Source organism: Diceros bicornis, chromosome 34 (genome assembly GCF_020826845.1).
Source record: "Diceros bicornis minor isolate mBicDic1 chromosome 34, mDicBic1.mat.cur, whole genome shotgun sequence".
NCBI lineage: Eukaryota > Metazoa > Chordata > Mammalia > Perissodactyla > Rhinocerotidae > Diceros > Diceros bicornis.
The window spans coordinates 16,600,710-16,628,115 of NC_080773.1; the positions used below are offsets into that span (position 1 = coordinate 16,600,710).

Consider the following 27,406-nt stretch of genomic DNA (forward strand, 5'->3'; position numbering starts at 1 on the left):
CAGGGCCACTTCCCAAACAACAACACTACTATAGCCAATATCGTGCCAAGATGGGAGCGGGAAGGACAGAGAGGAGAAATAAACCATGTCATCCTCTCTTCTGTCAAGACTTATACTCACTTTCCTGCCGATAATAAGCTAGACAGTGTCACTAAACGTTATAAGGAAACTCAACTGAGCAAAAAGATCTGGGGAAGAAATCACAACACATTGCGGGGTAGGGGGGGGAAGGAGGAGGGGAGGAAACAAGTGTCGCTGCCAGCTTATCAGTCACCTTCTTATGTTCTTAAGAATGTTTCATTTCTGTTGTTTGGTCAGTTTCACCTCCCAGATTCCTGTAAAGCACATGGTCCAACCTGTTACCTAACAAGGCCAGCGTCACTTCACTGTTCTCTCCTCTAATGGGAACACTGGCCTGGGATTACAGCACAGACCACCAAGCCAAGTACCGAGGCCTGAGCCATGTCAAGAAGTGGGCAGCCTCGAACTGGGAACCTTCCACACAGTCTTCAAGCAACTTAGAGCAGCACCAACAGTCACCATGAAAGTTCTAATCTCTTCCCTCCTTCTGTTACTGCCAATAATGCTGATGTCTGTGGTCTCTAGCAGCCCAAACCCAGGTAAGTAAGATTCATTTTCTATAAAGGGGAACAAGGCGGGAGAAAACATGCAAAAACACATGGATTAAAATGTAGCCCCTTTTAGCTACAGGGATTTGGGGCACATTAGCCTATTGCAGTGCCTGTTTCCTCATTCAGAAAAAGGAGAAAACTGTACTTACATCAAAGAGTGTTGTGAGAGTTAAATGAGATAGTGTATATGAAAATGTCTGAAACTGTAGCTGGCAAGAAAACAAAAAAGTAAAATAAAATACTGGCTCAACAAAGACGTGCTCCCTTATCTTCCCTCCAACCGCTTTTCCAGAAAAGTAATGAATTTCCTCAAGGCCAACCTTGGTGGTAGTGGTATAAAGGTGTTGAAGGCAATTGTAGAAGATAAGGAAGTCCTTGCTTATATTCTTTATAGTGCACCAGACATGCCATCAACAATTTTTAATGCTATTTAATGATGAAGTAACAAACCATAAAAATCCTGTCACCAGATGGTATCCATATTGGAAGCTTTAGCCACACCAAGCTCAGTTGTAACAGCTCACCTTTTGGGAAGCAGACCCTTGTTTAGGGGTTCCGAATGGGCTCCAGTTTCACTGCAGCTCAAGTGGCCCAGCCCTTAGCAAAACAACCATGCAGAAGACAGTTCATCACCACGTATGTTTCTCCTCAACAGAACCATCTCCTCAAGGGCTACTTTGAGGTGAAATAGCTTTGTTACATACTCATATCAGCTCAATGCTTAAAATCAGGTTCACCATTCTCCACCCCAATATCAAACCTCCCCTCCCTTGTAGAGACAGCTCTCTGGAAGCTGCTGGGCCCCAAAGCCCTAGGGCCTAGCCCACCCTTCTGGAAAGGAAGGCTTTTCTCCATCACTATGACAGACAACGAGGCTAGAGTCCTCAGCTGGATTCCTAGCTCTAACCACATTCTGCCTTTCCAGTCCACCCCTCCTCTCACTAACCAATGCTCTACGCTTCACCTAAACCAGACTGTTGGCTCTTCCCTGAACAGGTCTTCTGCTTTCCCACCAGCTCTACTTTGTTCACACACCCAGCTCAAAACCACCTCTTCCCCACAGCCTCCCTTGCTTCCTCCCACGACCAGATATGAGCTCTCCCTCCTGCGGACATTCTTAGCCCTAACTGGACTGTCTCTCTGCACTTATCATATTGTGCCTTATAGTGAAGGTGTTGCTGTGCCTCTCCTACCTCCATCCCCTGCCCTTCTACACTGTAGTCTCCTTGGTGGCACAATCTGGTGTATCATTTCCATATCCCTCACACTATCTAGCACAGCACTCAGTAAATATTTGCTATGTGAAAGAAAATAACCTCAGGTTTCTAAGTTGAAAACGTTGTTCTTGGAAAACTCTACACCCAGGATTGATAGCAGCTCTACTGACATGTGGGGCTGGATAATTCTTTGTTGTAGGGTGCCGTTCTGTGCAATGTAAGATATTTACCAGCATATGCATGGCCTCTACCCACTGGATACCAAGAGCAGCTTCTCCACAACCCCCCAACCCCCGTTAGGAGAGAGAAAAATCTCCTGGAGGGGGAACCACTCCCCTGTTGAGAACCACTGGTCTCTATCAATAGTTCTCAAACCTGGCTACACGTTTAGAATTACCTAGATCTTTAGACTCAGCCTTGAAGTCAGGGGAACCTAGATCCAAATCCTGGCTCCTCCTCTTACTTTGCAACCCTGGACAAGTTGCTTAGCTTTTCAGAGCCTCAGTCTTATCAACTTAAAATTAATAAAATACCACTTAGCACATAGAACTGTTACGATGATTAAATGATCTATAATGTGCACTTAGTAAAGCTTCTAAATGCACTAAGTAGAGTTTCTAAGTAGCTCCTAGAGCATGAGGACAATAGACTGGGGAAAGCTCGCTCGGCCGCCAGGTGGCGCGATTACAAACCACATGGGATCCGAGGTGCCGGCTCAATTCCTGCAACACAAAGTCTGGCTAGAGGAAATGACAGCCTCTACCTACTCCCTAAAAACAAAATGTGATTTTCTTTTTTTTTTTTTTTTTGGTGAGGAAGATTAGCCCTGAGCTAACATCCATTGCCAATCCTCCTCTTTTTTTACTGAGGTAGAGTGGCCCTGGGCTAACATCCTGCCCACCTTCCTCTACTTTATATGTGAGACGCTGCCACAGCGTGGCTTGATAAGCTGTGCGTACATCCGCGTCCGGGATACGAACCTGCAAACCCCAGGCCGCCCAAGCAGAGCGTGCGAACTTCACCACTACGCCACCAGGCTGGCCCCAAAATGTGATCTAAATTTATCTCTTTAAATAACTACATTCATGCTCAATATGCTTTTCACAGGAGAGAGGGGAAAAATGGATGAGAATGTATGAGAATCTTAGGAAATAAATTACTTATAATAATATAGTACTCCTTACTTATAATATTACTGATGAATTATAAAATTACTTATAATAATAGCCTACATATGTTAAGCTATCCTATGGGGCTGGCATTATTCTAAGCACTTCAGGCACATTACCTCACTCTGTCCTCGCAGAAATCTAATGTATTTTTTAATTTTTTTTTTTTTTGTAAGGAAGATCAGCCCTGAGCTAACATCCGTGCTAATCCTCCTCTTTTTGCTAAGGAAGACCGGCCCTGAGATAACATCTATTGCCAATCCTCCTCTTTTTTTTTCCCCAAAGCCCCAGTAGATAGTTGTATGTCATTGTTGCACATCCTTCTAGTTGCTGCACATGGGACACGGCCTCAGCATGGCCGGACAAGCAGTGCGTCGGTGCGCGCCCGGGGTCCGAACCTGGGCCGCCAGTAGCGAAGCGGGTGCACTTAACTGCTAAGCCACGGAGCCGGCCCTATTTTTTAATTTTTAACTTTTCATTTTTCAGACTTAAAAAGTGTTGTAAAAGTAATCAGACTTCCAATATATCCTTCATTCAATTTTTATCAAACAATATCTTACACAACCATAATATGATTACCAAAACCAAGAAATGAGCATGGTTACAATACTATTAACTAATGTACAAGTATTCAAATTTTGCTAATCATCCCATTAATGTCCTTTTTCTGGTCTAGAATCCAACCCAGGATCCTACACTCAATAAAGTTATCAGTCTCCTTGGTCTCCTCCAATCTGGGGTAGTTTTTCAGCCTTCTTTGTTTTTCATGACCTTGACACTTGTGAAGAGTACCGGTCAGTTATTTTCTAGAACATCCCTCAGTTTGAGTTTCTCTGATACTTCCTCAAGTTCAGATTACGCATTTTTGGCAAAACAACTCCACAAGTGACATGTGCCTTCTCAGTGCATCACACCATAAGGCCCATGATATCCATAACTCTCATTATCAGTGACGTTAACTTTGAATACTTGGTCAAGGTGCCGTCTGCCAGGGTTCTCTACTGTAAAGTTACTGTTTTTCCCATTGCAATTAATAAGTGTCTTGTGGAGAGGTACTCTGAGACTATGCAAATAGCCTGTTTCTTCTCAGCACACATTTGCCCATTAATTTTTGAAGTCCATTCATGATTCTTGCCTACAACAAGTTTTACTATAGTATTAGCCAAATGGTGATTTTCTATTTCCATCATTCCTTCTATGTGTATTAGTTGGGATTTTACTCTAAGAAAGAGCTGCTCCTTCTCTCCCATTTATTTATTTCTTCAATTATTTATTTACATAAGAAAAGACTCATGAATATTTGTGAATTATAATCCATTACTATCATTATTTATTATGTTGCTCAAATTGTCCCAAAATGGGCCATTGAGAGCTCTTTCAACGTGGCTTTTTTGTCACTTTCACATATCATTTATTTAGCAGTTCCTGACTTTCTGACACCACAAGATGTTCCAGGCTCATCTTGTACGAAATTTCCTGCCTTAGCCCTGGGATAGCCATTCTTCAAAGACCACTGGTTCCTTTCATGAGAGAACCGTATTCACAGACCATAGCACTAGGTATTGCCCATTGCTACTAGGTGCTATTGTTTCTAGGCCCTCTAGTGGATAGAGCTAGGAAACGGATACATGCATACACACATTAATGTGCTATTACTAGCCCCATTTGACAAATCAGGTAAATGAGGCATAGAAAAGTTAAGCAACTTATCCAAAATCACAAACTAATACGTAGTGAAACTGAGAAGTCAAAATAACGACAGATCTACCACAAGTCCTAATAAGTAGAAGTAACTTCTTTACACAAACACATCAGCAGAAAGCAACAAGCCTAACATTCTAGCATAGACTCTCTCTCCGGGAAAAAACTAGAAATCCACAAAAATAACCATAATAACCATCATGTACTGAACAGCTACTTGGGCACTGAGCACTGGACACCCACAGTAGCTCATGTATTCCTAACTCTACAAGGTGGATACCATTATCCTCATTTTACAAATCAGAGGACCAAAGACCAAAGCAGCTAAGTGACTTGTCCAAGACTACAGAGTTAAGTGACAGAACAAGTAGTTGAGCCAGGTCTGTCTGGGTATAAAGTTCACGCTTATTCCACCGTATGAGTACTTTCACATTTGATTTTAAGGAGAACACACATTAGCTTTTACTTTAATAGTTATATGTTTATTAGAATGCATGTTAGGAAAAAATCTAAGCATATATCAAACCCATAATCTCACAGATAATATTGCATAGGATGAGCCTGTTTTGTAAATTAAATTTATTTAAAGAAAAGGTACGAAGTAAATAACAGTAGAAATGGTACAAGCTATAGCAAAAATCATAAAGGTGGTCCTTACGTGTCCGAGGGCTGGGAGACATTAGACTATAGTAACGTGCAGCTTCATTGTCAGTAACACCAGGAAATTAGGGTTATCAGAGCTGCAGAAAGAAAAACAGACTAAGAATCTTGGACCTGGGCTTTAGCTTCAGATGTGTCACCATCACCTTTGGGAACTTGGGCATTTCATTTGCTCTCTCTGGGCCTCAGTTTCCTCATCTGAAAAAAAAAGAGATAGTGATTTAGTTAATTAGTAGAACCCTTAAATGCAATTTAGTAATGATATCAAGCAACACAAAGCTGTTCTTATCTTTTGACCCACTAATTCCACTCTGGGAATCTTGACCAAGACAATTAATCCAACATTTGGAAAACAGTTATAAGGACAAAGAAATTTATCAATACCCAGAAATAAAACAATCTAATTATTCAGCAATGGAACAATGTAAAGCACATTTACTTGTTGGGAGTGTTATGCAGTCATTAAAAATGTTACAAAGACAACAAAGCAACAAGCTGATAAAGTGAACAAAAAGAAATTTGTTCACACGCCATGGTTATCACTATACAGAGAAAATCATATGCAGGAAATACGCCAAAATACCAACTGTTGGTAACAGTAAAGATTTCTTTATTTGTACTTCCCATATTTTCTCTAACATAATTACATTACATTTAGAGTGAACAAAAACTTCTCAATGAGGGGATTCAACTAAATAATGTCCAAGATTCCTTCTGGCTCTAATCTTCTGTGGCTTTCCTCTGGAACTAGCAGTTGAGGTTAGGTGAGAGTGAACTATTATAACAGTTGGGATGAGAGGGGCTATGTATGCCTGTTTAATTACTTTAACAGCACTCAAAAGGCCCATGAGAACATTTGGAAACTAGCACTTGGGGAAATGATGCAACACCCTCCATCTGTGTGGCAGAAAGGGCACAAGTCTGGAAAATAGGAGACCTGGATTGAACCAGATGATCTCTGAGGGCCCTCTCTAGATCACTTGTCCGTCTGCTTACTAAACAAACATTTACCAAGTGCCTACCATGGGTCAGGAACCATGTAGCTGAATGACTACTGAGCCACTGATTCAGAATCTAATAAGGGAGAAACATTTTTAGTTCGCCAAGGCTGCCATAACAAAATACTACAGATTGAGTGGCTTAAACAGCAGAAATTTTGTTTTCTCACAGTTCTTGAGGCCAGATGTCCAAGATCAAGGTGTCGGCCATTTGGTTTCTTCTGAGGCCTCTCTCCTTGGCTTGCAGATGACTACCTACTTGCCATACCCTCACATGATCTTTTCTCTGAGAACCTATGTCCCTGGTGTCCCTGATGTCTCTTTGTGTCTCCAAATCTCTTCTTCTTATAAGGACTCCAGTCAGATTGGATCAGGGCCCACCATAATGGCCTCATTTTAACTCAATCACCTCTTTAAATTCCCTATATCCAAATACAGTCATTCTGAGGTATTAGGAGTTAGGGCTTCAGGAGGAATTTGGGGGGAAACAAGTCAGTCCACACAGATCTCAAACAACAAACTATAAGTATAACTGTGCAATAATAGAAGAGGAACCATGTGTAGGCTGACAGGAAATATCAGAAACTACTATAAAGAGGAAGCATCATCTGGGCCCAATTCTAGCTCCAGAATCTCAAGTCTATAAACCATCATCATTGATTGTCATAAAAATATTTTAGGTATCCCAAAAGGAGAATAAGACAGCATCAGGTGATAAGACAGACTTGAATAGAGGCCAAAAGAGGAATGGATTTGTTCCAGAGGAACAAAAGTAAATACCATCCTCTTATACTTGAACTGGGATTATGGATTCAAATACAGCAAATGTGGAGGTCAGGTGAAGACCCTGACTGGTTTATGGGATAATCTACCCCTTGCTCTCATTCCTTTAAGTCATGAGGATTCTAATGTGCGTGTTGGGGGGGTGGGGAGTAAGGTCTTGATTGACCCCCACCTTTTGTCCTCTCTTCCATCCAGAAGCCATTGTCTCCACCTACCTCCAGCTAAGCTTTTCTCTAGGCCAGATTTTAAACCTCAATTTCTTATCCATTTAAAATACTCCTCTCTGCAAGAGATCCCCAGATCCCCGAGCAAAAAATGAAGAGAAATGGAACTTCACTGACATAGACAACACAATGCTGGGGGGCCATTTCTGTTGCTCCCTTCCCTTTCCAGTGCCTCCAAGTAACCTGTTTCCTTCTGACAGGGGTCACAAGAGCCATAGGGACCAATGCCAGGCTTTTGGGAGGTGGCTCCAGGCAGGTGGCCAAGATTGTGAGTGCAAAGGTCAGTAACTTAGCGTCAACAACAGCAATGCACCATCATGATCCCAACACTCTCCCTTGAGTCCCTCTGAGACCAGTGCAGATGTCATCTGAGCTGACCTCACCCCTTCCCCTCTCCATCAGCCACAACAAGCACCAATGCTTGTTTTCTTCCTGAGTCTCAGGCAAGAGCTGGACTCCTCCAAGGTCCAGGGGAGAGCTGGCTAGATCTCTGGCTGTCCCCTCCCCCTGACCCTTTTCTCCAAGAACTCAGGGCTGCCTTCCAAAAGCTTCCCGGATCTTATTCTCCACCTTTTTTACTCACATGTGAGACTGAAACCGGAGAGGCAAAATGACTTTCCAAAGGTAAAGCAACAACTAAACGGTAGACATCTACATCTTATTCCTGATGTTTTGGTCTCTCTAATGATATCCTGATGCCCCCTCCAAACCTGCCACTAAATTCTTGCCAACACAGCTCAGGCAAAACAACTCAGAAGTCCTGGTACTCATATAACTGGATACCTCCACTGCTTTCTGTTGCCCCTTTTCCCTATCTCACTAAAGTAGGAAAAAAGAACTGAAAGGCAAGAAAGATGGCAAGTAAAGCCCTGCCATACTCTCTACTCTCAAACATATTAACCTTCCTGCCTAAGAGCAATGCCATTATTTCAGATTGGTTCCTGAGAGCCCCTAAAAGAAAACTCATGACAGTGCCTGGCCTCCCAAAGAATCAGTGTCCCTGTGATCATTTCAAGGGCAATGTGAAGAAAACCAGTATATTTCAAAAGAATGACCTTCCTTAAACCAGAGTCCCTCTGTGGAATCAACCAGAGATGAAGCAGGGGTTGAGAACAGACAAGAGAAGTGAAATGAAGACCAGGAGAAGCACACATCTCAGCCTTTTCTACTCAATGTCCACTCCTGGGGAAATAGGAAGAGGAAGAAAAGCAGGACACAATTCTCCTAATATCAGAAAGGGTTAACCAAATTCGTAGATTTTAGAGCCCCATTGCTTAACAAAGTGGAGGGAGATGGGGCTGTTGGGGACCCGGTCATTGATCTCTGAAGATGTCACCAGTGTCATTGTCAAGCAGAATTTGATTTCTCCCTAGGCCAGCAGTTTTCAAATGTCATATGAAAAAGCAAATTGGCAAATGTTAAACTCAATGATATTATGATATTATTAAGAAAGGGATAAACCAGGATCCTTATCACTGTCGACGGAATTAAAATACAAGTTAGTAGTACATATCAAAAATTTAAATGTGTGTGCCTTTTAACCCAGTAATCTCACTTCAAGAAATCTCTAAGGGTCGGCCCCGTGGCATACCGGTTAAGTGCGCGGGCTCCGCTGCTGGTGGCCCGGGTTCAGCTCCCGGAGGCACACCGACGCACCGCTTGTCATGCCAAGCTGTGGCGGCATCCCATATAAAGTGGAGGAAGATGGGCACAGATGTTAGCCCAGCACCAGTCTTTCTCAGCAAAAAGAGGAGGATTGGCATGGATGTTAGCTCAAGGCTGATCTTCCTCACCAAAAAACAAAGAAAAGGAATCTCTAGTACAGAATACTAGCATGCATACTCACAGATATACGTACAAGAATGTTAATTATAGTAGTATTTGTATTAACAAATAAACAGAAATAAAAAATGTTCATAAAAATAAATTGGGCAATTCTTTAGTTGTCAAAAACAATGAGGTAAATCATTATGTGTTGACCAGAAAGATATCAACAATACATCAAGTGAAAAAAAGATACAGAGACCCCTACTTCACACTCTTCACGAAAATAAATTTCAGGTGGATTAAAGATCTAAATTTGAAAGATAAATTTATAAGGGAATATAGGAGAATATATTCATGACCTTGTGATACAAAAGGACTTCTTAAACAAGATATAAAAAGTAAAAGCCATAAAGGAAAAGATTAACAAATCTGACTTCATTGAAATTAAGAAATTTTGGTCAACAAAAGAATAAAATAATCTAAAAGTAGGAGATGATATCTGCAACATATATAATTGACAAAGGATTAATATTGAGAATATTCAAAGAATTCCTATAGATCAGTGAAAGGAAGGCAGACAACACAACAGACAAACAGTCAAAAGACTTGAATAGGCAATGCGGAGACAAGGAAATCCAAATAGCTAATCAACATATGAAATGGCACTCAACCTTACCAGTAAGTGAGAAAATGAGAATTAAAACAAAACAGATATCACTATACATCATCAGATTGGCAAAAATTTTAAACTTTGGCAATACCAAGTGTTGGCAAAGAGTAGGACAGAGAAACTCTCATATCCTGCTAATGCGAGTGTAAACTGGTAAATAACTTTGAAAAAGTGCTGGCAGTTATCTATGAAAGTTTAAGCTCCATGACCAAGAAATGCTACTCTTAGGTATACACTCAAAAGGAATGCAGGCTTATATACACCGGGAGACACGTACAAAAATTTCATAGCAGCATTGCTCATAACTACCCCAAACTGAAAACTGATCAATGAATGAATAAATGGTGGTGCATTCAAATATTACATTGCAGGGAGATTTAATAAACACTGAACAATGTAAATGAATCTTATAAATATAATGTTGAGAAAAAAAAAACAAGACATGAGAGAATAGCCATAGTATGATTTCATAAAGTTCAAAAACAGGCAAAATTAAACTAAATTATTTAGAAATACATAAGTAAGTGGTAAACAATAAATAAAAGAAAGTAAATGCTTACTATAAGAGCCAGGATTACCTCTGTGAGGGGGAGAGAAAGAATAGTGATCAGAAAGGAGGGGCGGTGCTGGCAATATCCTATTTCTAGGCTTGGGTAGTTGTTTCATGAATATCTGCTTTATAACTATTTATTGAACCGCACATATAAGTTTTTATGGACCTCTATAGATGTATAATATTTTGAATACAAGATTTAAGGTGCAGAGCAAAGAATATGTGTAGCATAATCTCATTTTTGCGTTTTAAAGCGAACTACTATGTTTACATACAAAAAGATGTGGATGCAGCAAACTATTAACAGTAGTTAGCTCTGGAGAATGGGGAGTGGAGGTTGGGGTAGAAAAACGTCCTTTTGGTTTCTGGGTTTTTTTTTTTCAGAGAAAGATTCACCCTGAAGTAACATTTGTTGCCAACTTCTTTTTCTTTTTTTTTCCTCCCGAAAGCCCCAGTACATGGTTGTATATACAACAGTTGTAAGTCATTCTAGTTCTTCTATGTGAGCCACTGCCACAACATGGCAAGTGACAGACAGGTGGTATGGTTCTATGACACGGAAGTGAACCTGGGCAGCCAAAGCGGTGAGCACTGAACTTTAACCACTAGGCCATCAGGGATGGCTCCATCCTTTTAGTTTTTACTGGATATATTTTTTTACTTTAATTTTTTCCCCTGGATGAGTCTTACTTTATAATTTTAAAAGCTCTTGTAAAAGCTAAATTTTTTAAATGTTTTTAACACTAGTCTCTACCCTTTATTTTCACCCTAGGGCACCAAAGGAACCACAGGAAGTCAAACAAGCACTCCAGAGGCTGCCAGCATTTCTCAAACGATGTCAGCTAGCAAGCTTTGCTCTGCCTTTATAGGAGCTTTTAGCCCACTCTCCCAATGAAACATTCTCAGTCAAGAAGGCAGTGAGTGCACCGAGAGGATGCTCTTCTCCCACCTCAAGCTCCCCCTTCTCTTTCTCCACTCCAGAGATCTCAAAAAGCATTTTCCCCAAGATTATTACTCCCTCTAGTGCCTTCTTCTCTCCTCAGTCTTTTCCTGTACCCTCCTCTTACCCAGGCTTAAGATTAATTACCTGGAAGAAACCAGGAAGTTCTAGTTTCCCAGCTTGTCTCAACAACCAGAAATACAACCAGGAAAGTAGTGAACAGAAGTCAATAAATATTTTTAAGTGTAATAGGTCAAAATCATTTCTTTCAAATGGGGTCTGGCAACTCACACTCAATCCAGATTATCCACTTTACACTGTTCACTCCTAACCCTACCCAGATTCTACACACACTTCTCCCCACACCACCCTCACTCTCTCTCCCTCCACTGCCCAACTATTTATTCTTTCACTCATTCAACAAACCCTTCTGGGGTAAGAGCTAGGTGGGCAAAGAAAGCAGGTAGCGCAATGAATCAGACAGGGTCTTATTAAAGATAATATAGTTTTAAAAAAACAACAATCTGGGACAGTTTCCTAGTACATGGAACGCCTTCAGTCGTTATGATTATTATCATCATCATCATTAATGGTCATTGTACTTTATGAGTTTCCAAGGCAGTACAGAAGACATATATGCAGAACCATAGTTCAAAGCTACAGAGTTGGTGTGGAAGATCTCAAACACCACTGACAAGGGCTTCAAGCTCTAAAAATGGGATGAAAGCATTTTTTTTAACATGAGAGTGAAATGATCAAAGCAATAATATAAAGAAATTAAACTGGCAACCATTGGAAAGAATAAATAAAGAAGAAAAGATTATTAAAACACTACAGAGACTGCCTCCCCCTCGGACCCTTTCCTCAAACATCAGAAGGGGAGAAAAAAAAAATGGAACACTCATCCAGAATTTTGCTTCTGTCACCCCAGATGAAACAGAGGACTAAGTTGCCCTGCTTGCCTTAGAAGAAAAAACATTTTAACTGAGTGATGAGTGGGGTGGGGCCCTGTTTATGACACAAGAGGACAAGCGCCTCCCCTGTGGTAGGAGAGTGTCGGGCACACAGCCGCCTCCTGTTCCTACTCCCTCTTCCCACAGCAGGAGGCACAGAAGTGCATCACTTGGCACAGGAGTGGGAGCCAGCAGTGGTCGGTCCACTTTCCAACCACCTTAAAAAGGAAGACCAGGCATGTCAAGAGGAAGGAGTGGAATCCAAAGGGAGGTGCCATTATGAGCAATCAATGAGGGATCTGTGACAAAGGAGGTGTGGGGGCAGGGGCAGAAGGATTAAGCCTGGGAGATCAACATCTCCTGTGAGGGAAATAACAACAGTGGAGCCAGGTGCTGAGTCAGTATCTAGCCCTGACTGGGAACCTGAGCCACACCAGACACCAATCTCCCAGCCAGAGCCTGGGCCAGAAAAGGCACCTACAGCCCAACAGGCATCTAACACTCAGCAGGGACACAATACCCAACAGGAGCCTGCTTCACAGCAAAGACCCCTCACTCAGAAAGAGGCCCTTGCCCAACAGGAAGCTGAATCCCAGCAGGAACCTAGAACCCAACAAAAATCTGCTTTGCAGCAGGAATTTCTTGCCCCACAGGAGCCTGCACCACAGCAATCACCTCCCACCCAAAGGGTGACCTTCACTCAACGGGAAGCTGCCGCACAGCAGAGACCTGAGCCAAGAATAGAATCTAGAAGTCAACAGGAACAAGAATTGAAAGAGGCATATCCCAGCCAGGGCATGGCCGACAGAGCCACCTCTAGCTCAACAAGAAGCTGGATCAACACCTCCAGCCCAGCCTAGACCTGGACCACAAAATGGACCACCTTCCCAGAATGAATCTGCTCCTCAAGAGAGACCAGGACACTCAGACCCTACAGCCCGGCAAGCAGCTCCAGCCCAGGGAGCCAAATCCCAGCAGGGATCTCTGACGGACTGGATATTTCTATCAGACCTGCACCAACTGTTCTCACAGCAACCGGCCCCAGAGTAGAAGACATTTTTTTTGGAGGGGGGTGGTTTGAGTGGGTCACAGATGCAGACTCAGAATCAGATGGAGGTCTCCACTAAGGACCAATCACCAGCCATGAGGGGTGGGACCATGGCCAAGGGAATGAAGCTGGCCTTCAAGGCAAAGCCTGGTTATGGAGTGATGTCAGGACATGGTGGGACATCAGCACACGGGAAGAAGAGCCAGCCAGAATCACAGAAACTACCGGGACACAGGTGAGACTGAGCCTGGGGGACCAGGAGCCTCCCAGGGACGGTCATTCATTCAGTCAGGGGTACTAAGGACCTCCAGTATGTCAGTTAGCTCGGGGGATCCCTCCACAGTCCTGCCAGACAAAGACTCCCAGCCCCATTGGATGGATGAGGAAGCTGAGGCCTAGAGAAGAGGAGGTTGTACCTGAGGCCGGGCAGTTAAGGAGCAGCCAGCCAGGGTCCCAGGCAGGGTCGGACATCTTCCCCTGCACCAGGCTGCCCCCCCATGGAGGATCTGGGGGAAATCACAGAGAACTGGGAAGGGGCTCTGGGCTAGGGGCCAGGAAACTGGGGAAGCTGCCCTCCTGCCAGTATTCATCCACCCGTCCCCAAACCACCCAGCACAGCCCTGTGGCAGGCAGTGCCACAGGCACCAGCTACACCAGGCTGACGTGGACCCTTACCCTGGGGGGTTCCATGTCGACTTAGGATCCTGAGCTCCCAGGAAAGACACTTGCTCCCCGCCAGGCTGCCCCTTGCCACCCCGGGGTGTCCCAGGCCAGAAAGAGAGCCTGGGAGAGCGGCTGGGGTCGCCAAAGTCCCGGGCAAGGTCGCGGCTGGATGGAGAGTTGGGAGAGCAGAGGCGAAGGGTGACGGGCCCAAGACTCCGCGGGCCGCCAGCACTCCCCCTCCTCCTCCGAAGCAGGCCGTGGGCCCCGGGGTGCAGCTCCAGCTCCGCTCAGGCCCCGACCCTCCTTCTCTAGACTCGCAAGCCCCGCCATGCAGAGGGCAGGTGCCCGAGTTTCATCCGCAGAATGAGGGGTCCCTGTTGAAGGGGCCTGAGGGAAAACAGTGCAGCCCAATCCAGAAGCTGCGGGCGCTGTAGGGCCGCTGATCCGCAGGCCGGCAACGCTGGTCTCGGCCGAGGCCTGTGCCTCCCGGAAGGGCTGGGCGTCTCTCTCGGGGCTGAGGAGAAGACGGGAGCGGGTGTCTCTCTGGGCTGGTCGCCCGCTTTGGGAGGGCGGGGAGGAGGGTTAGGAGGGAAAGAGAGGGTCCCACGTTTGCGTTTTCCGGCACTTACGATGAAGAGCTGTTTCTCTAGGCTTCCAGAACCCAGTCTCCAGGGACGCCCTCGCTCGCCAAGGTGCCGCGCCACACGAGGCCGCCAAGGGCTCGAGGCAGTTGACTGTGTGCGCATGCGCGAGCCTCAAACCTCCTCTGTTTCCCGCCTTTTCCCAGGCACGCACCCCTCCCTCTACTGCCGCACCTCCCAGCTGGCTGGCCCTGGGGTGGGGCTAGTGTGCAGACACGGAGCTTTCTCCTTCCCACTCCATTCCATTCTCGGGGAGAGTAAGAGAGCACAGAAAAGAACCCCAAGGAACAGCGATAGGAGGACTAGGAGACAAAGTGTGGGAGAGAGAAAGCAGGTCTTCCTCCTCCAGTGCTGCCACCCCGCTCCGCCCCTCCCCCTTTGAATTGCCCCGCTCTCCGGATCCGTCTGGCAGGTCAGGTGGCATTGTAGGGAATCCCTTCGCGGGAAGGTGAGTGGGAATGTGAGGCTCACCGCCAGGACGTGAGAACATCTATGCTTCCCTCTGGAGTGACCCCCCGCGAGACTCCCCACTAGTCCTGTCCGAGGGACGCTTTTCCTGGCCTCCAGGGCAGCATTTTTGTTGCTCCTGGGCCCTTCCATGCGTGGGTGGGCGGGGCCAAGCCATAGGCCCCGGCTGTTGGGGGCGGGGCCAGGATTGCTCAGGGGCCGGGACCCAGAGAGGAGCGAGTCCAGGATTGCATGGTAGTAGGGCCTGGCCTTGAAGTGTAGCAACGATTGGCCCTCGGGGCGGGGCCTGGCAGCTGGAATTGGCCCCCGCTGGGGGATCTCGGGGAGTTGATGGAGTCCACCAGGAAAAGAGGGCCCGCCTCAGCCAGGAGCAGGTAAGAAGCAAAGAAGCACACGCAGCCCCCTCCCCAGGACCCACCCCCAGCCGCCCTCCTCCCTCTCACTGCTCACACCCGCTCCAGGTCTGAGTACATCCGCTGGGGGGGGGGTGGCCTATGCAGGCCGCCCCAGCCTCACCCGCCTGTACCCCACTAACCCCCAAGACAGTGAGGAGCTCAGCAGCCTGGCGAAGTCCGAGGGTCCGCGGAGCCTGGAGCTGCGGCCTCGCCCCCAGCAGGCAGCCCGCTCCCGGTCCTTGATGGTGCATGTCCACGGCGCGGCTTCGTGGCCCAGACCTCCAAATCCCGCGAGACCTACCTCAAGAGCTGGGCCCAGGAGCTGGGTGACCCCATCCTCTCCATCGGCTGCTCCCTGGCCTCCGAGGCTCCCTTCTCCCGCGCGCTGGAGGAACGCTTCTATGCCAGCTGCTGGGCCATCACGCGCTGTGCCCTCCTCGGTGAGCCCCAGCACCTCACTGCTGCCGACTCCGGGTTCCTGCCCCAGCCGGCTTCAGCCCCCACCCCGTACTGCAGGGGGAGTGGGCTATCTAGTGGCTCAAGCCTCAGTCTCTCACCGCAGCCTCTCCTTCCATCTCCTACCATCCAGTCCTCTGCCGCCTGTTGGCCGCCCCCCACCCCCACCTCTGCCTAAGCGCTTTCCCCCGCTGCCCCGTTGCTCACCAGACATTCCATCTCAACCACTTCCTCCTGCCTCCTGCTCCCCCACTTTAGCCCCGATGCTCCATCCCCTCCACCTCTCCATCTCCTCTGACCTTTTCTTTCCCCTTCCTGTTTCTCCACCCCCTGCTTTCCTGCCCTGGCCCAGCTCCAGCCCATTCTTCCAGCTCCTCTGACCTCCCACTTCCAGCATCTTGGGAGGCACAGGACAGTGTGGGGCTACGCCCCAGGTAACAGGGCATGTGGACCTTCTGTGCTGTCAGCCTGAACCCTGGCCTTCCATCTCCTGGCCTCAGATGCCCCTCCCTCCTGAAATGAGCCCTTGATCTCTCCTTTCACATGCCTGTCCTCCTTGTTTCTGACCGCCAGCCTCCCAGCTTCCCCAGAGCTTCCTGATCTCCAGGCCTCTCCATGTCCTAAGTCAGCCTGATCCTCTGACTACTGTCCTCCAAATGGGTCCAAATCCCTGCCTCAGTTTACCAGTCTCTAAAATTGCAGTTGGCTAGACCTTGGCCTTGGGGCCCCCATGCCCCACCTCTGAGAGCCCAGGGCTCCTGGCCCAGAGCTTGAGTTGCTCCCTGCCAGGATTGACCAAGGGCCGCTCCATACCAGGCTCAACAGGCAAGCGGCTATGCCTCATGGGGGACAGTGCAGGCGGGAACCTCTGCTTCACTGTGTCCCTTCGGGCAGCAGACTATGGGGTGCGGGTGCCAGATGGCATCATAGCAGCCTACTCTGCCACAATGCCGCGGCCTACAGCCTCACCCTTCTGCCTTCTGAGCCTCATGGACCCCCTGTTGCCCCTCGGCATGCTCTCCAAGTGTGTCAGCGCCTGTGCTGCTAAGGCCCCACCCACAGAGCTGGGGGCCTGGGGGTGCTTGGATGCCTGGGTCCTGCAGGGACAGGGGCTACAGCCCAGGCTTCTGGGTCTGAGGGAAGAGGGGCTGAGGAGAGGAATCTGAGATTCCTTGTTCCTGCTGAAGCGATCAGATATTCTTGGGTCCTTGGGGGCACAGATGCCTGAAGTTCTGGGTGTTGAGAAGGGACCCAGAAAGAAAAGACACCAACTCAGCCCCTCACATACATTCCACTCAGAGTGGTGAGGAGACAGAGGACCACTCTGACTCAGACAAGAAGGCGCTAGGCATGACGGGGCTGGTGTGGCAGGACACAGCCCTGCTCTTCTGAGACCTGCACCAGCGTACCTCCTATGGCTCAACTCCTTCCTGGAGCTGAGCAGGCACAGGTCTCACAGGAACTCGGTGCCCACGGCAGGTGAGTGAAGCCCGCCCCTCACATACCCATCCAGGGTGGCCAGGAGGGACAGCCTGCCACACCAGAAGTCCTGGAGGAGGATAGGAGGCATGCCCTGGGCACTCAGGGAAGCAGAGATCACCTTCCTGGTTCTGCCCCGTATCTGTCCTTGTCCCTGCCACACAGCCTTGATTTGCTTCCACGGTCCATGTCTGGAAACTCCAGGACTTCGGGTCCCCCAGGTCATCTTGGAGTCCCAGGAATTGTAGGATTTAGCTGTCCAAACAGCCTCTCCCAGAAAGGCACCCTGGGAAGTGACTCAGAAGGCCTGCCACATGTCATGATTTTCAGTCCCAAAAGCACCACTCAAATCGCTTGGGCCCTCAGGTGGGAGTCCAGTCCTCCTAGATTCTTTCCAGACTTTTAACTGAGGCCCATGGGGGTAATGCCGCCCTGCAGGGGCTGGCCTAGGAGCCTGGGGTGGGGAGATGAGCAGACTGGATGGACCTTGGGAAGTGGAGGAGATTTCCAGCCTTGGATGGCAGGACCCTCAGGCAGCTGAAAATCACACCTCTCTAGGGATCCATTTTTTCCCACCGTTTTTTAACATCTTTGGAATTTTAAAGCACAACCAACTTGAATTATGTTCTATCTCTAGCAAATCAACACTATTTTCTGAGTAATAGGAATTGTATGTTCAAAAGTAGATGCAGTTCCTATTATTCATAAAATTTTTCTAATTGGATATATTTTATTTTAAATTAAGTTTTTAATTTTTGGATATTTAAATGAATGCAAAGAAATACACACAAAAACAATTAAAGAGGATTTGAATTTTAGGCAAGTGGACCATTGAGCACTGGGGTTTTCCTTGTAGGATAAGGTGACAAGTGCAGCCTCTAGAGGCACACACATCAGTCTAGCTCCTTACAGCACCAGGCGCTCGCTAGTTGCTGGGTGATGTGGGCAAATATCGGTATCTGTGAGCCTTGCGTTGCTCCTCTGTGAAATGGGTACAATAAGAGTACCTGCCTCATAAGGATGTTGTAAGGACTGCGTGCACCTCTTTGTGTCAAGCACCCAGCACAATACGTGATGCACAGTAGGTGCTCTTGGAGCCCTGTGACTCTAGTCAACAGTTCTGTCCCAGTGACCCTCTGGGTCATGGTGCACTTATGCAGTTCTTCTCATATCGCCTTGCATTTTGCCTTCATGGATTTGCAAAGACAAGTGAAGAAACTGACAAATGTAGGGTCCTGGCCCTAGTGGTAAGCAGCATGGGTCAGATAAAATTAATTTATATCCCAACTGGAGCAAGAAGAACAGCTGTGCAATATGCAAAGAGAATCCTCCCAAGATGCACGTCCAGGTGAGAATCTGCAGCTGAGAGTTCTGGCAGGTGACCCTTCAGTTCATCACTGTCCAAGGTGGGAGCCACTGCCCACATGTGGCTACTGAGCACTTGAAATGGGACAAGTCCTAGTTGACATGGGCTGAAGTGTAAAACAAACACTGAATTTCAAAGACTTAGAATGAAAAACAGAGTGTAAAATATCTCATTGATAATTTTATATTGGTTACATATTGAAATTATATTAGATAAAATAAAATAAAAGTCATCTGTTTATTTTGACTTTTTAAGTGTACGGTATTAGTTTGCTATGGCTGCCATAACAAAGTGCCACAAACTGGGTGGCTTAGAACAAATAGCAATTTATTGTCTTACAGTCCTGGAGGCTGGACATCTGAGATCAAGGTGTCAACAGGGTCGGTTGTCAGGAAACATCTGTTCCAGGCCTCTCTCCTAGCTTCCGTGGTGTTCCTTGGTTTCTGGCAGCATAACTCCAATCTTCACATAGGGTTTTCCCTGGGTCTCTGTCTCTGTGTCCAAATTTCCCCTTTATATAAGCAGTCCTACTGTTTAGGGGCACCTAATGATGTCATCTTAACCAATTACATCTGCATTGACTCTATTTCCAAATCATATCACTTTCTGAGATACTGGTGTTAGGAATACAATATATGAATTTGGGCAGGGAGGGACACAATTCAATCCATAACATAGCTACTAGAAAACTTAAAATTGCACATACAGCTTGCCTTATATTTTGAGTGGACAGAGTTGCCCTAGATAATCAGTGAAACAGCGATGCCTGTTGACCTGGACTGGCTGAGGCTGTTGGGAAGCACATATTCATGCGTTCCACAGGTACTTGATGGGGATTCATTACATGATTCAGCACTAGGGGTCGCGCATAGGAACCTGGCCAAAACATTATTCCCCCTGGAGGCACTTGCAGTTTACTGAGGGAGGCGGAAAACAGTCAATAACCACACAAATATTTAATTGCAAAGTAGGCTAAGTGCTATGACAGACGAGTACAAGTGTGACAGCGCCCTGTGCTCCTGGAGAACAGTGATGGTTAGGAACTCACCACCTTTCTGTGTTCGGGAAATGGCTTACTGCCAGAATGCTCCCTTCCCCATATGACTTAGATAAGAGTCTAAGATGATGAACAGAGATGGCTCCCTGTTCACCTATGACAAGGCCAGACACAGACCCCCAAATTCCCATTCTCTGTCTCATAAATGAGCTCTGGTCTCATTCACAGAGCAGCGGGAGCTGTGAAGAGCTAGGCAGAAGAGCACTTTTGTATGACTTCCATTTTGAAACAATCAAGTTGTATCTCCTACTTCACATCTGTTTCCACGTGTCAGCCTCTAAGGTCTCAGAGAGAGTCGGCAGTGGTCAGTGTCGGTGAGATTGCAGATGAATGTGCGCTTTGATGCACTGACACCCTGTGTGCCTAAACCTTGCTACACACAGGCTTTTTAGCTCACATTTTGTGAGTACTCAATTTCCATGTCTTCCAGACACTGTACTAAGCCCTTTACACACATTATCTTATTTAATTTTTACAACTCTATGAAGTAGATACTATTAATACATTCATTTTTAAGAGGAGAAGTTAATTTGGCACAGGGCCCACAGCTAGTGAGGGGTAGAACAGAGACTCAAAGCTAGATGTGATCTGAGTCTGAGTCCATAAAACCTACAGTTCTTCAAGTTATTTATTTACAGTATGTCTGATTTTCTTGACTAGACCCTAAATTCTTGGAGGGCAGGAACTGAGTGTTATTTGGATTTGAATCCTGAACATGTGGTAAGCTTTGTTATGTATATGAACTTCAGCCTGGTGGATATTTAGGATTTGAACCCTCCAAGAGAAATGAGGAGAACCTTTCCGGTTATGGGAGGAGCATGACCTGAGGCCTAGAGTTGGAAGTGCGCATGGCACATGGGATTGGGGAGGTGGGCAGAGCAGAGACTTGCCTGAGTGGAGCAGTGGATGCTTGTTGGGGCTGGTGGAAGGCATGCTTGAATGCATTGCGGGTACTCCATGTAGTGGTCTGCACACCCAGAAGAGGACGTGTGAGTTTTATGCTGTAGCCATTGGGGACAGGGACATTGATGGCAGCAGAAGTGAGGAGTCAAGAAGAGAAACTAGGCGATGGCAGTCTGATTCCACTGCTAGAAAGCTTCAGCTTAAGAGAATAAGGGAAAGCGATCTTAGCTTAGTGCCTGTTTACTGCCAAGTGTCACGCTGGGTCCTCTTCTGTACGGGGCCACTCTCAGTTATCAAGCCCTGAGGGAAGTGTTAGGATACCAGGATCAGGGAGCTTTTGTAGTTTGTCTGATTTCACGGAGGTTGAAAGCACCTGTGACAGAATTTGAATACACACCTTCCTGACTACAAAGATCATGTTCTTTTCACTGCAACATACCTCCTCATTGCTGCTGTTAAAGGCCAGGCTTCTGGGAACCCAGAGAGATTATAAATAAGTCTGTTGCATTGGTGTTTAGAAGTGAAACAAATACTGGGGAAATAACAGATTAGAGAGATTGAAAGAAGTTAGCCCATCTTTGTGGGCAGGACAAGTAAGGCTTCCATAGAACAGGTGTCCAGAATATTTCAGCTGTCCTACAGGCATCTCAATGATTTATGTCCAAATGGGGCTCTTGAGTTTTTTTGTTCCCCTAATATGTATTTCCCTAGTGTTCCCCATATCATAAGATGGTACCACTATACCCCTGTGTTGATCAAGCCAAAAGCTTGATAAACAGCAGGTAGAACCTTGCATTCTTGATGCACCTGACAAGTAGGCACAGGAACACTCGGGACCCATGATGGATGCATTTCTAGCTCCCTGGGGCCTGCTGAAGTTTGCCCTGGGAGTGCTTCTGATTGCTTGAATGTCAGGCAACCGATCAGTGGGTACAATCTCAATGAGAGCAGGGGGTGCAAGAAACTGTCAGAGTAACAATTGTTTTGATGAAAAATGGGAGTTCTGAGTGAAGAAGTGCGGTGAATTTAATTCATATTCACCAGAGCTGAGGGAACTAGAACAATTGTTCTATTTATGGTGTTACATGTGAGTTAGTTGACTGGAAAATCCAAACTTATGAAGTTTGCTTCAGAACAGACAAACTGAGAGTTATAGTCAGAAATAAGGCAGTTCCTTGTCCATTACCAAAATGACTCTTTTTTCCACATGATACTTCTAAACTCTTTTTTCATCATCTGCTGAAAAGCATGTCATTACACAAGCCAATGATGTCACCAGAAACCTATACTAAGTTGTGTCTCTCTGGAAGAACTTCGTAAACTCGTGATCTCAGATACTGACAAAGTTAGGTAGGTACCCTGTAGGTCTGATGTTTTAGAATCTGAACCCGGCAAGTTTATCTGGTATGCTGGTCACCAGAGAAAACTTACGATGTCCCTTAGGCCGTGGCATCGTTCCCGTCATTTTCTTCCTTTACGTCAGCACAGGACCTCCACAGTGAGGCTGAGGGTTCCCTAGGACATGGCTGGTCCTGGGACTCCCCAGAGTAGCAACCATCTACTGCATGAGCTGGAAGTGTGTGTGCTGGGAGGTCCACAGTCACGGGCTTTCAAGAAACACGCTGTACGTATTTCCGTGGTTTGTATTACTATTCATGGTTGTGTGGGGGGAAATAGTGTCTGTGGGAGGAAGGGAGGATAAGTCTTTTTAGTGAAGGGGTGTTTGCTTCTGCGAGTACCCTGGTGATGGTGGGTTTTTATTTGTTTTTTGTTTTTTTTTAATATACTCAAGCTGTACGAGGCAAAGAAACAAAAGGTACTCAGGACAAAAGGTAGTTTGAATCACTTTCATTCTACTTGGGCCTGTAAAGTTCAGACATGCAATTAATCACAATTTAACACAGAAAACAAGAAAGATGGGAGGATGCTACTGGTTAATAATGACCCAACCAGTCACTCTGCGACTTTGAGCTGTAACGTGCACGACAGTGCTGGCCACCAGCAGGGCAGCCAGGAAACAGCGTGACAGGCTGAACCCAGGAAGGTACTGGTTGAGGTCGGTTCTCAGGCCTGTGTGCTCTGTTAGCTGTCCCATTGCCCACTCAAATTCATCCCTACCTTATAAGTCTGAAGACTTCAAGGCCCAGGTCAGAGTTGTAAGAATCATGTCACTCTGGATAGACTGCACCCCAGGCCCTGCGTGATCTGCCCCCATGCTTCAGGCACACTGGCCACTCCCAGTTTTGAAGGGATTTGGGTGTGGGTGTGAGTAGGGAGGGTGGGTCTCCAGGTCCTTTCATTCCTTGGACTAGAGCCCCATTTCCATTAATTTTATTGTAAGGTCATGAAGACCAAAATATGAGCTCTCCTTTTTTCAGGAACACTCCCTTGGTGTAGCTATTTACACATGCCAGCCCTGGTATGATCATTTGCAGGGCCCATTCCAACAGCTTGAAGGAATGGGTCTTAAGTTTACTCCAGAACACACGTGAGCTGTTGACCTGGCTGCCCCAGACAGTGACGGAGTCTGTGATACATGCTTGTCTGAAGTACTCAGTGTGGGAGAATGGAGAAGACTAACTTAACTGTGATCCTTTTCTGCTATTTTGTGAGGAAGATTCAGAGCCACAGGTAATATTTTTATCTCCTAAGACTCCAGGTACTTCTACATAATTGATTACATGATTGCTTGAGTATTTTGGTTTAGTTTTATAGATTAGGATAAGGAGACCCGCTTTGCAAATCTCTCTAAGCTACAATATGGCAACAATCTGTTCTACTGGTGTAACCTCTCAAATTATACTATTTAGGGAAATATTTCTCATATTCTCAGGGTTCTTGAGAATTACCTGGGGTGCCTTTTGAGAATGGAGATCCCTGTATTCCATGTTCTTATGGCCAAGGCTGAGAAAAACGAGGCTGGGGAGATGTTTTCCTTCTAGTGGGAGAAGCTGCAAGGTGCAGGCAAAGGGCGTGGATGTGTCATTCTAACATCGGGAAGACAGGAAGATTATGAAGAGTGATCCAATCTACAACATGAACTCTTGTTTATTAGATGTAGAAGACCTAGCTATGAATCCTTGCATTTAAAATAAATATTTGTTAAATGACAATCAAATTCCCTCACCCTGAGATTTCATGTGTGTGCATGGGCCCATCTCACACACACACACACACACACGCGCGCGCGCGCGCGCACATCCCTCGAGGAACCTACAGGATACTGGACAGAACAAGGCAGGCATCAGGAGCAACGAGACCAAAGAGCGCAAATGACCCTCATGATGTCCCTGGGGCAGTCAGCTCAGAGACTGCTGTGAAGCTGAGATGGAGGAAGCACAAATAAGCCCTGTTTGCAGTGGGAAAGAGTGGACATAACTACAGCTGCAGCAGGATTGAAAAGCCCTTAAAAATCTTCATGGCAATAAAGTTGATAACTTAGACAAAATTGACAACGTTCCCGGAAAATTAGAAATAACAAAAAAACTAACTCAAGAAGAAATAGTAAACCTCACCTGTACTATAACTATTAAAGGAAATTTAATTAATAGTTAAAGTATTTTCATACAAGCACACACACTCATGAACACACATATACGTATCTGCACATACTTGTACACACTCACAAAAAACACAGATGGCTTTAAAATGAATCTCAGGGGCTGGGCAGGCGGCGTAGCGGTTAAGTTTGCAAGCTCTGCTTCAGCAGCCCAGGGTTCGCAGGTTCGGATCCCGGCACGGACAGACACACCGCTTGTCAAGCCATGCTGTGGCGGCGTCCCATATAAAGTAGAGGAAGATGGGCACGGATGTTATACCAGGGCCAGTCTTCCTCAGGGGAAAAAAAAAAAGGAGGATTGGCAACAGATGTTAGCTCAGGGCTAATCTTTCTCACAAAAAAAAAATTTTAAATAAAATGAATCTGAGTATCTCTGCGGAGGAAAAAATATAAATTTAGACCCTAACTCACACCATACAATAATCTTATAAAAATTGATACAATTCATTAAAATTAGAATTTCTGTTCTTCAAAAGACACCCCATTCACTCTCTCTCTCTCTCCTACATATACAAGTTCTATACATATGTTTGTGTATCTATATGACAAAGAAGCCCTGTCCAAAGTGCATAACCAAATCCTACAAAAGCAATAAGAGAAAGACTGACAGTCCAATTGTTTTAAATGGCTAAAAACTTTAAGACACTAAGCAATAGAACATGTGTAAATGGCCAATAAGCATATGTAAAGCTGAATTTGCTTTACAGCTTATTGGGGAAATCCAAATAAAAGCCATTATGAAATATCATTTCAAACACACAAGAATGGCTAAAATTGAAAGGACTGACGATACCGAGACATGGAACATCTGACCATGTAAACAGTGCTAGTGGGAATACACCTTTATTCAACTATCTGCCAGAAGAATCTCAACTTCATATGTTTTAGAGGATGTTCCAGCAAATACAATGGTATCTACCCCCAGGAAATGAGTTACACACTCCAAAATACAAGTATAAGAATATTCATATCAGTGTTATTCAGAAGAGCCAAAAGGACAATCCAAATGTCAAAGAGAACAATGGATAAATATTCTGGAGTATTCAAACAAAAAAATCTTTTACAACATGGAAAATGAATGGATTACTGCTGCACACAACAACAAGGATAAATCCACATGCACAGACTTAAATGAAAGTAGTCAAATACAGAAAAGAGAATAAAGAATGATTCTACTTGCGTAAAGCTCTCAAAGAGACAAAACTATTCTCTGGTGCTAGAGGTCAGACAGGAGGTGACATTGGGGGTCTTATCAGAAGGGAGGGGCATGAGAGTGTTTCCTGGTGCGGGCAGTGTTCTGGACACTGGTTTCATGGGCACACACATAAGCAGAAATTTGTTGCAATGTTCATGTTACTTTACAAACAAAGGAGTGTAAAGTGACTTCAGGTAAAAAAAAAAAAAAAGACATACCCACAAATCAATCAAAGATCAGCTCATTCCAACCTTACACAACTCTTCCAGAGAACAGGAAAAGTAAACAATATTCGTTAACTCATTTTATATGGCAGTATAACCCTCATGTCAGAACCAGACCAGGAAAGAATGAGGAAGCAAAAGTGCAGGCCCTTCTGAGCCAGTCCCGTGGCTTAGCGGTTAAGTGCCCGCACTCTGCTACTGGCGGCCCGGGTTCGGATCCCAGGCGTGCATGGACGCACCGCTCCTCTGGCCATGCTGAGGCCGCGTCCCACATGCAGCAGCTAGAAGGATGTGCAACTATGACATACAACTATCTACTGGGGCTTTGGGGGAAAAAAAAAGGAGGAGGATTGGCAGTAGATGTTAGCTCAGAGCCGATCTTCCTCAGCAAAAAGAGGAGGATTAGCACAGATGTTAGCTCGGGGCTGATCGTCCTCACACACACAAAAAAAAGTGCAGGCCCTTCTCATGAACAGAAATGAAAAATCCCTAAAGAAAACACTACTAAAATGAATCAGGAATTACCAAGTTGAGTTGGTTCCCCAGGAATGCAAAGTGGGTTTAACAGTCAAATATCAACCATTACCTTTTACCACATTAACAGATTAACTAGAAAATAATTTATAATGATGAGAAGACAAGCAAAATGGCCTTTGATGAAATTCCCCATCCACTCAGATTGGACAATCCGGAAACCAATGGCAAACTCTGAGCAGAGGGATGCTCCTCAGCCTGATGACGGTATCTACGAACCTGCAGCAAGCTCCATGCTTACTGGAGAATCACTGAGAGCATCATTCTCGTCAGGAGTGAGGCAAGGCTGTCTGTGTTCACCACCTGGACTCCAAGCCCCTGGACCTCAGCCCTCCTACAGAGGCTCTCCCTTGGCCACACCCATGGGGACAGCTCAAGGGCAGGGGCAGAGCCACAGTTGGGGCTGGTGAGCAGAAGCCCTCTTGGGGTCAGAGCATCCTGAATAGACCTGGGCCTGAGGGAGGGCAGCTCCCCTGAATGGGAGACCCAGGCTCACTGCTCTGAATTCAGACCGCGGATGGAAGGAGCTAATACTCTGGGCCCTTACTAGGGGTGACTGTGTGACCTCAGGCCTGTGACACACAGCAGGTTTCCTGAATGCACCAGAGATAAAGGGGCCACCAGGAGACACACTTCTTGTGGCAGATAGGGAGAAAACAAAGAAAACATGCCAGGCCTCCTATTGCCTGGCCTGGAACTAACCCAGGTCTCCCCCTGCAGTCCATCAGCCTGAGTGAGTCATACAGCTAAGCCGGAGATAATGGGGGAGTGAGGGTAGACATGCTCCTCTTGTAGGGGGAGGAACTGCAAGGTCACACACAAAGGGTGTGGATGTGTCATTCTACTATGGGGAAGGCAGGGACAGTTAGGGGAGTGATCCACTCCTTTAGGGCCATGGACTCACAGTCATTTCCCCCAGTGCCCACACGTAGGGTGGAGGCATTTGGGCCATGAGTGTCCAGCCTTCACTGCCCACTATGCCTGGAACCATCCCTCTTCCCAGTTACTTGGGCCTGGGGTTCATTCCAGGTCACCAGTCCATGCTGCCACATCCTCCAATGGGAGGTTCCTCCCTGAGTCCCTGAAGTCAGCCCCAGGAGCTTCACCCAGAGCAAATCTAGAGTATTTGAGGGTTGGGGTTGTGGCAGTAA

The 27,406-nt window shown here is 46.2% G+C and overlaps 1 protein-coding gene and 1 pseudogene across 1 annotated transcript; both read left to right on the plus strand.

The window, feature by feature from the left end:
- Window positions 1-432: 432 nt before the first annotated feature.
- Window positions 433-11,273, plus strand: LOC131396904 (C-X-C motif chemokine 17-like). Its single transcript, XM_058529403.1, has 4 exons — window positions 433-624; window positions 7,585-7,664; window positions 8,318-8,419; window positions 11,147-11,273. The coding sequence occupies exons 1-4, from the start codon at window positions 542-544 to the stop codon at window positions 11,218-11,220; spliced, it is 339 nt and encodes a 112-aa protein (XP_058385386.1). The 5' UTR covers window positions 433-541; the 3' UTR covers window positions 11,221-11,273.
- Window positions 11,274-15,417: 4,144 nt separating this feature from the next.
- Window positions 15,418-16,116, plus strand: LOC131397996 (uncharacterized; annotated as a pseudogene).
- Window positions 16,117-27,406: the final 11,290 nt, after the last annotated feature.

Coding starts and splice junctions, on each gene's coding strand:
- LOC131396904 (XM_058529403.1), top strand. CDS start 542: ATGAAAGTTCTAATCTCTTCCCTCCTTCTGTTACTGCCAATAATGCTG. Junction 7,665..8,317: donor CCAAGATTGTGAGTGCAAAG/GTCAGTAACTTA, acceptor CCATTATTTCAG/ATTGGTTCCTGAGAGCCCCT. Junction 8,420..11,146: donor GGGCAATGTGAAGAAAACCA/GTATATTTCAAA, acceptor TTTTCACCCTAG/GGCACCAAAGGAACCACAGG.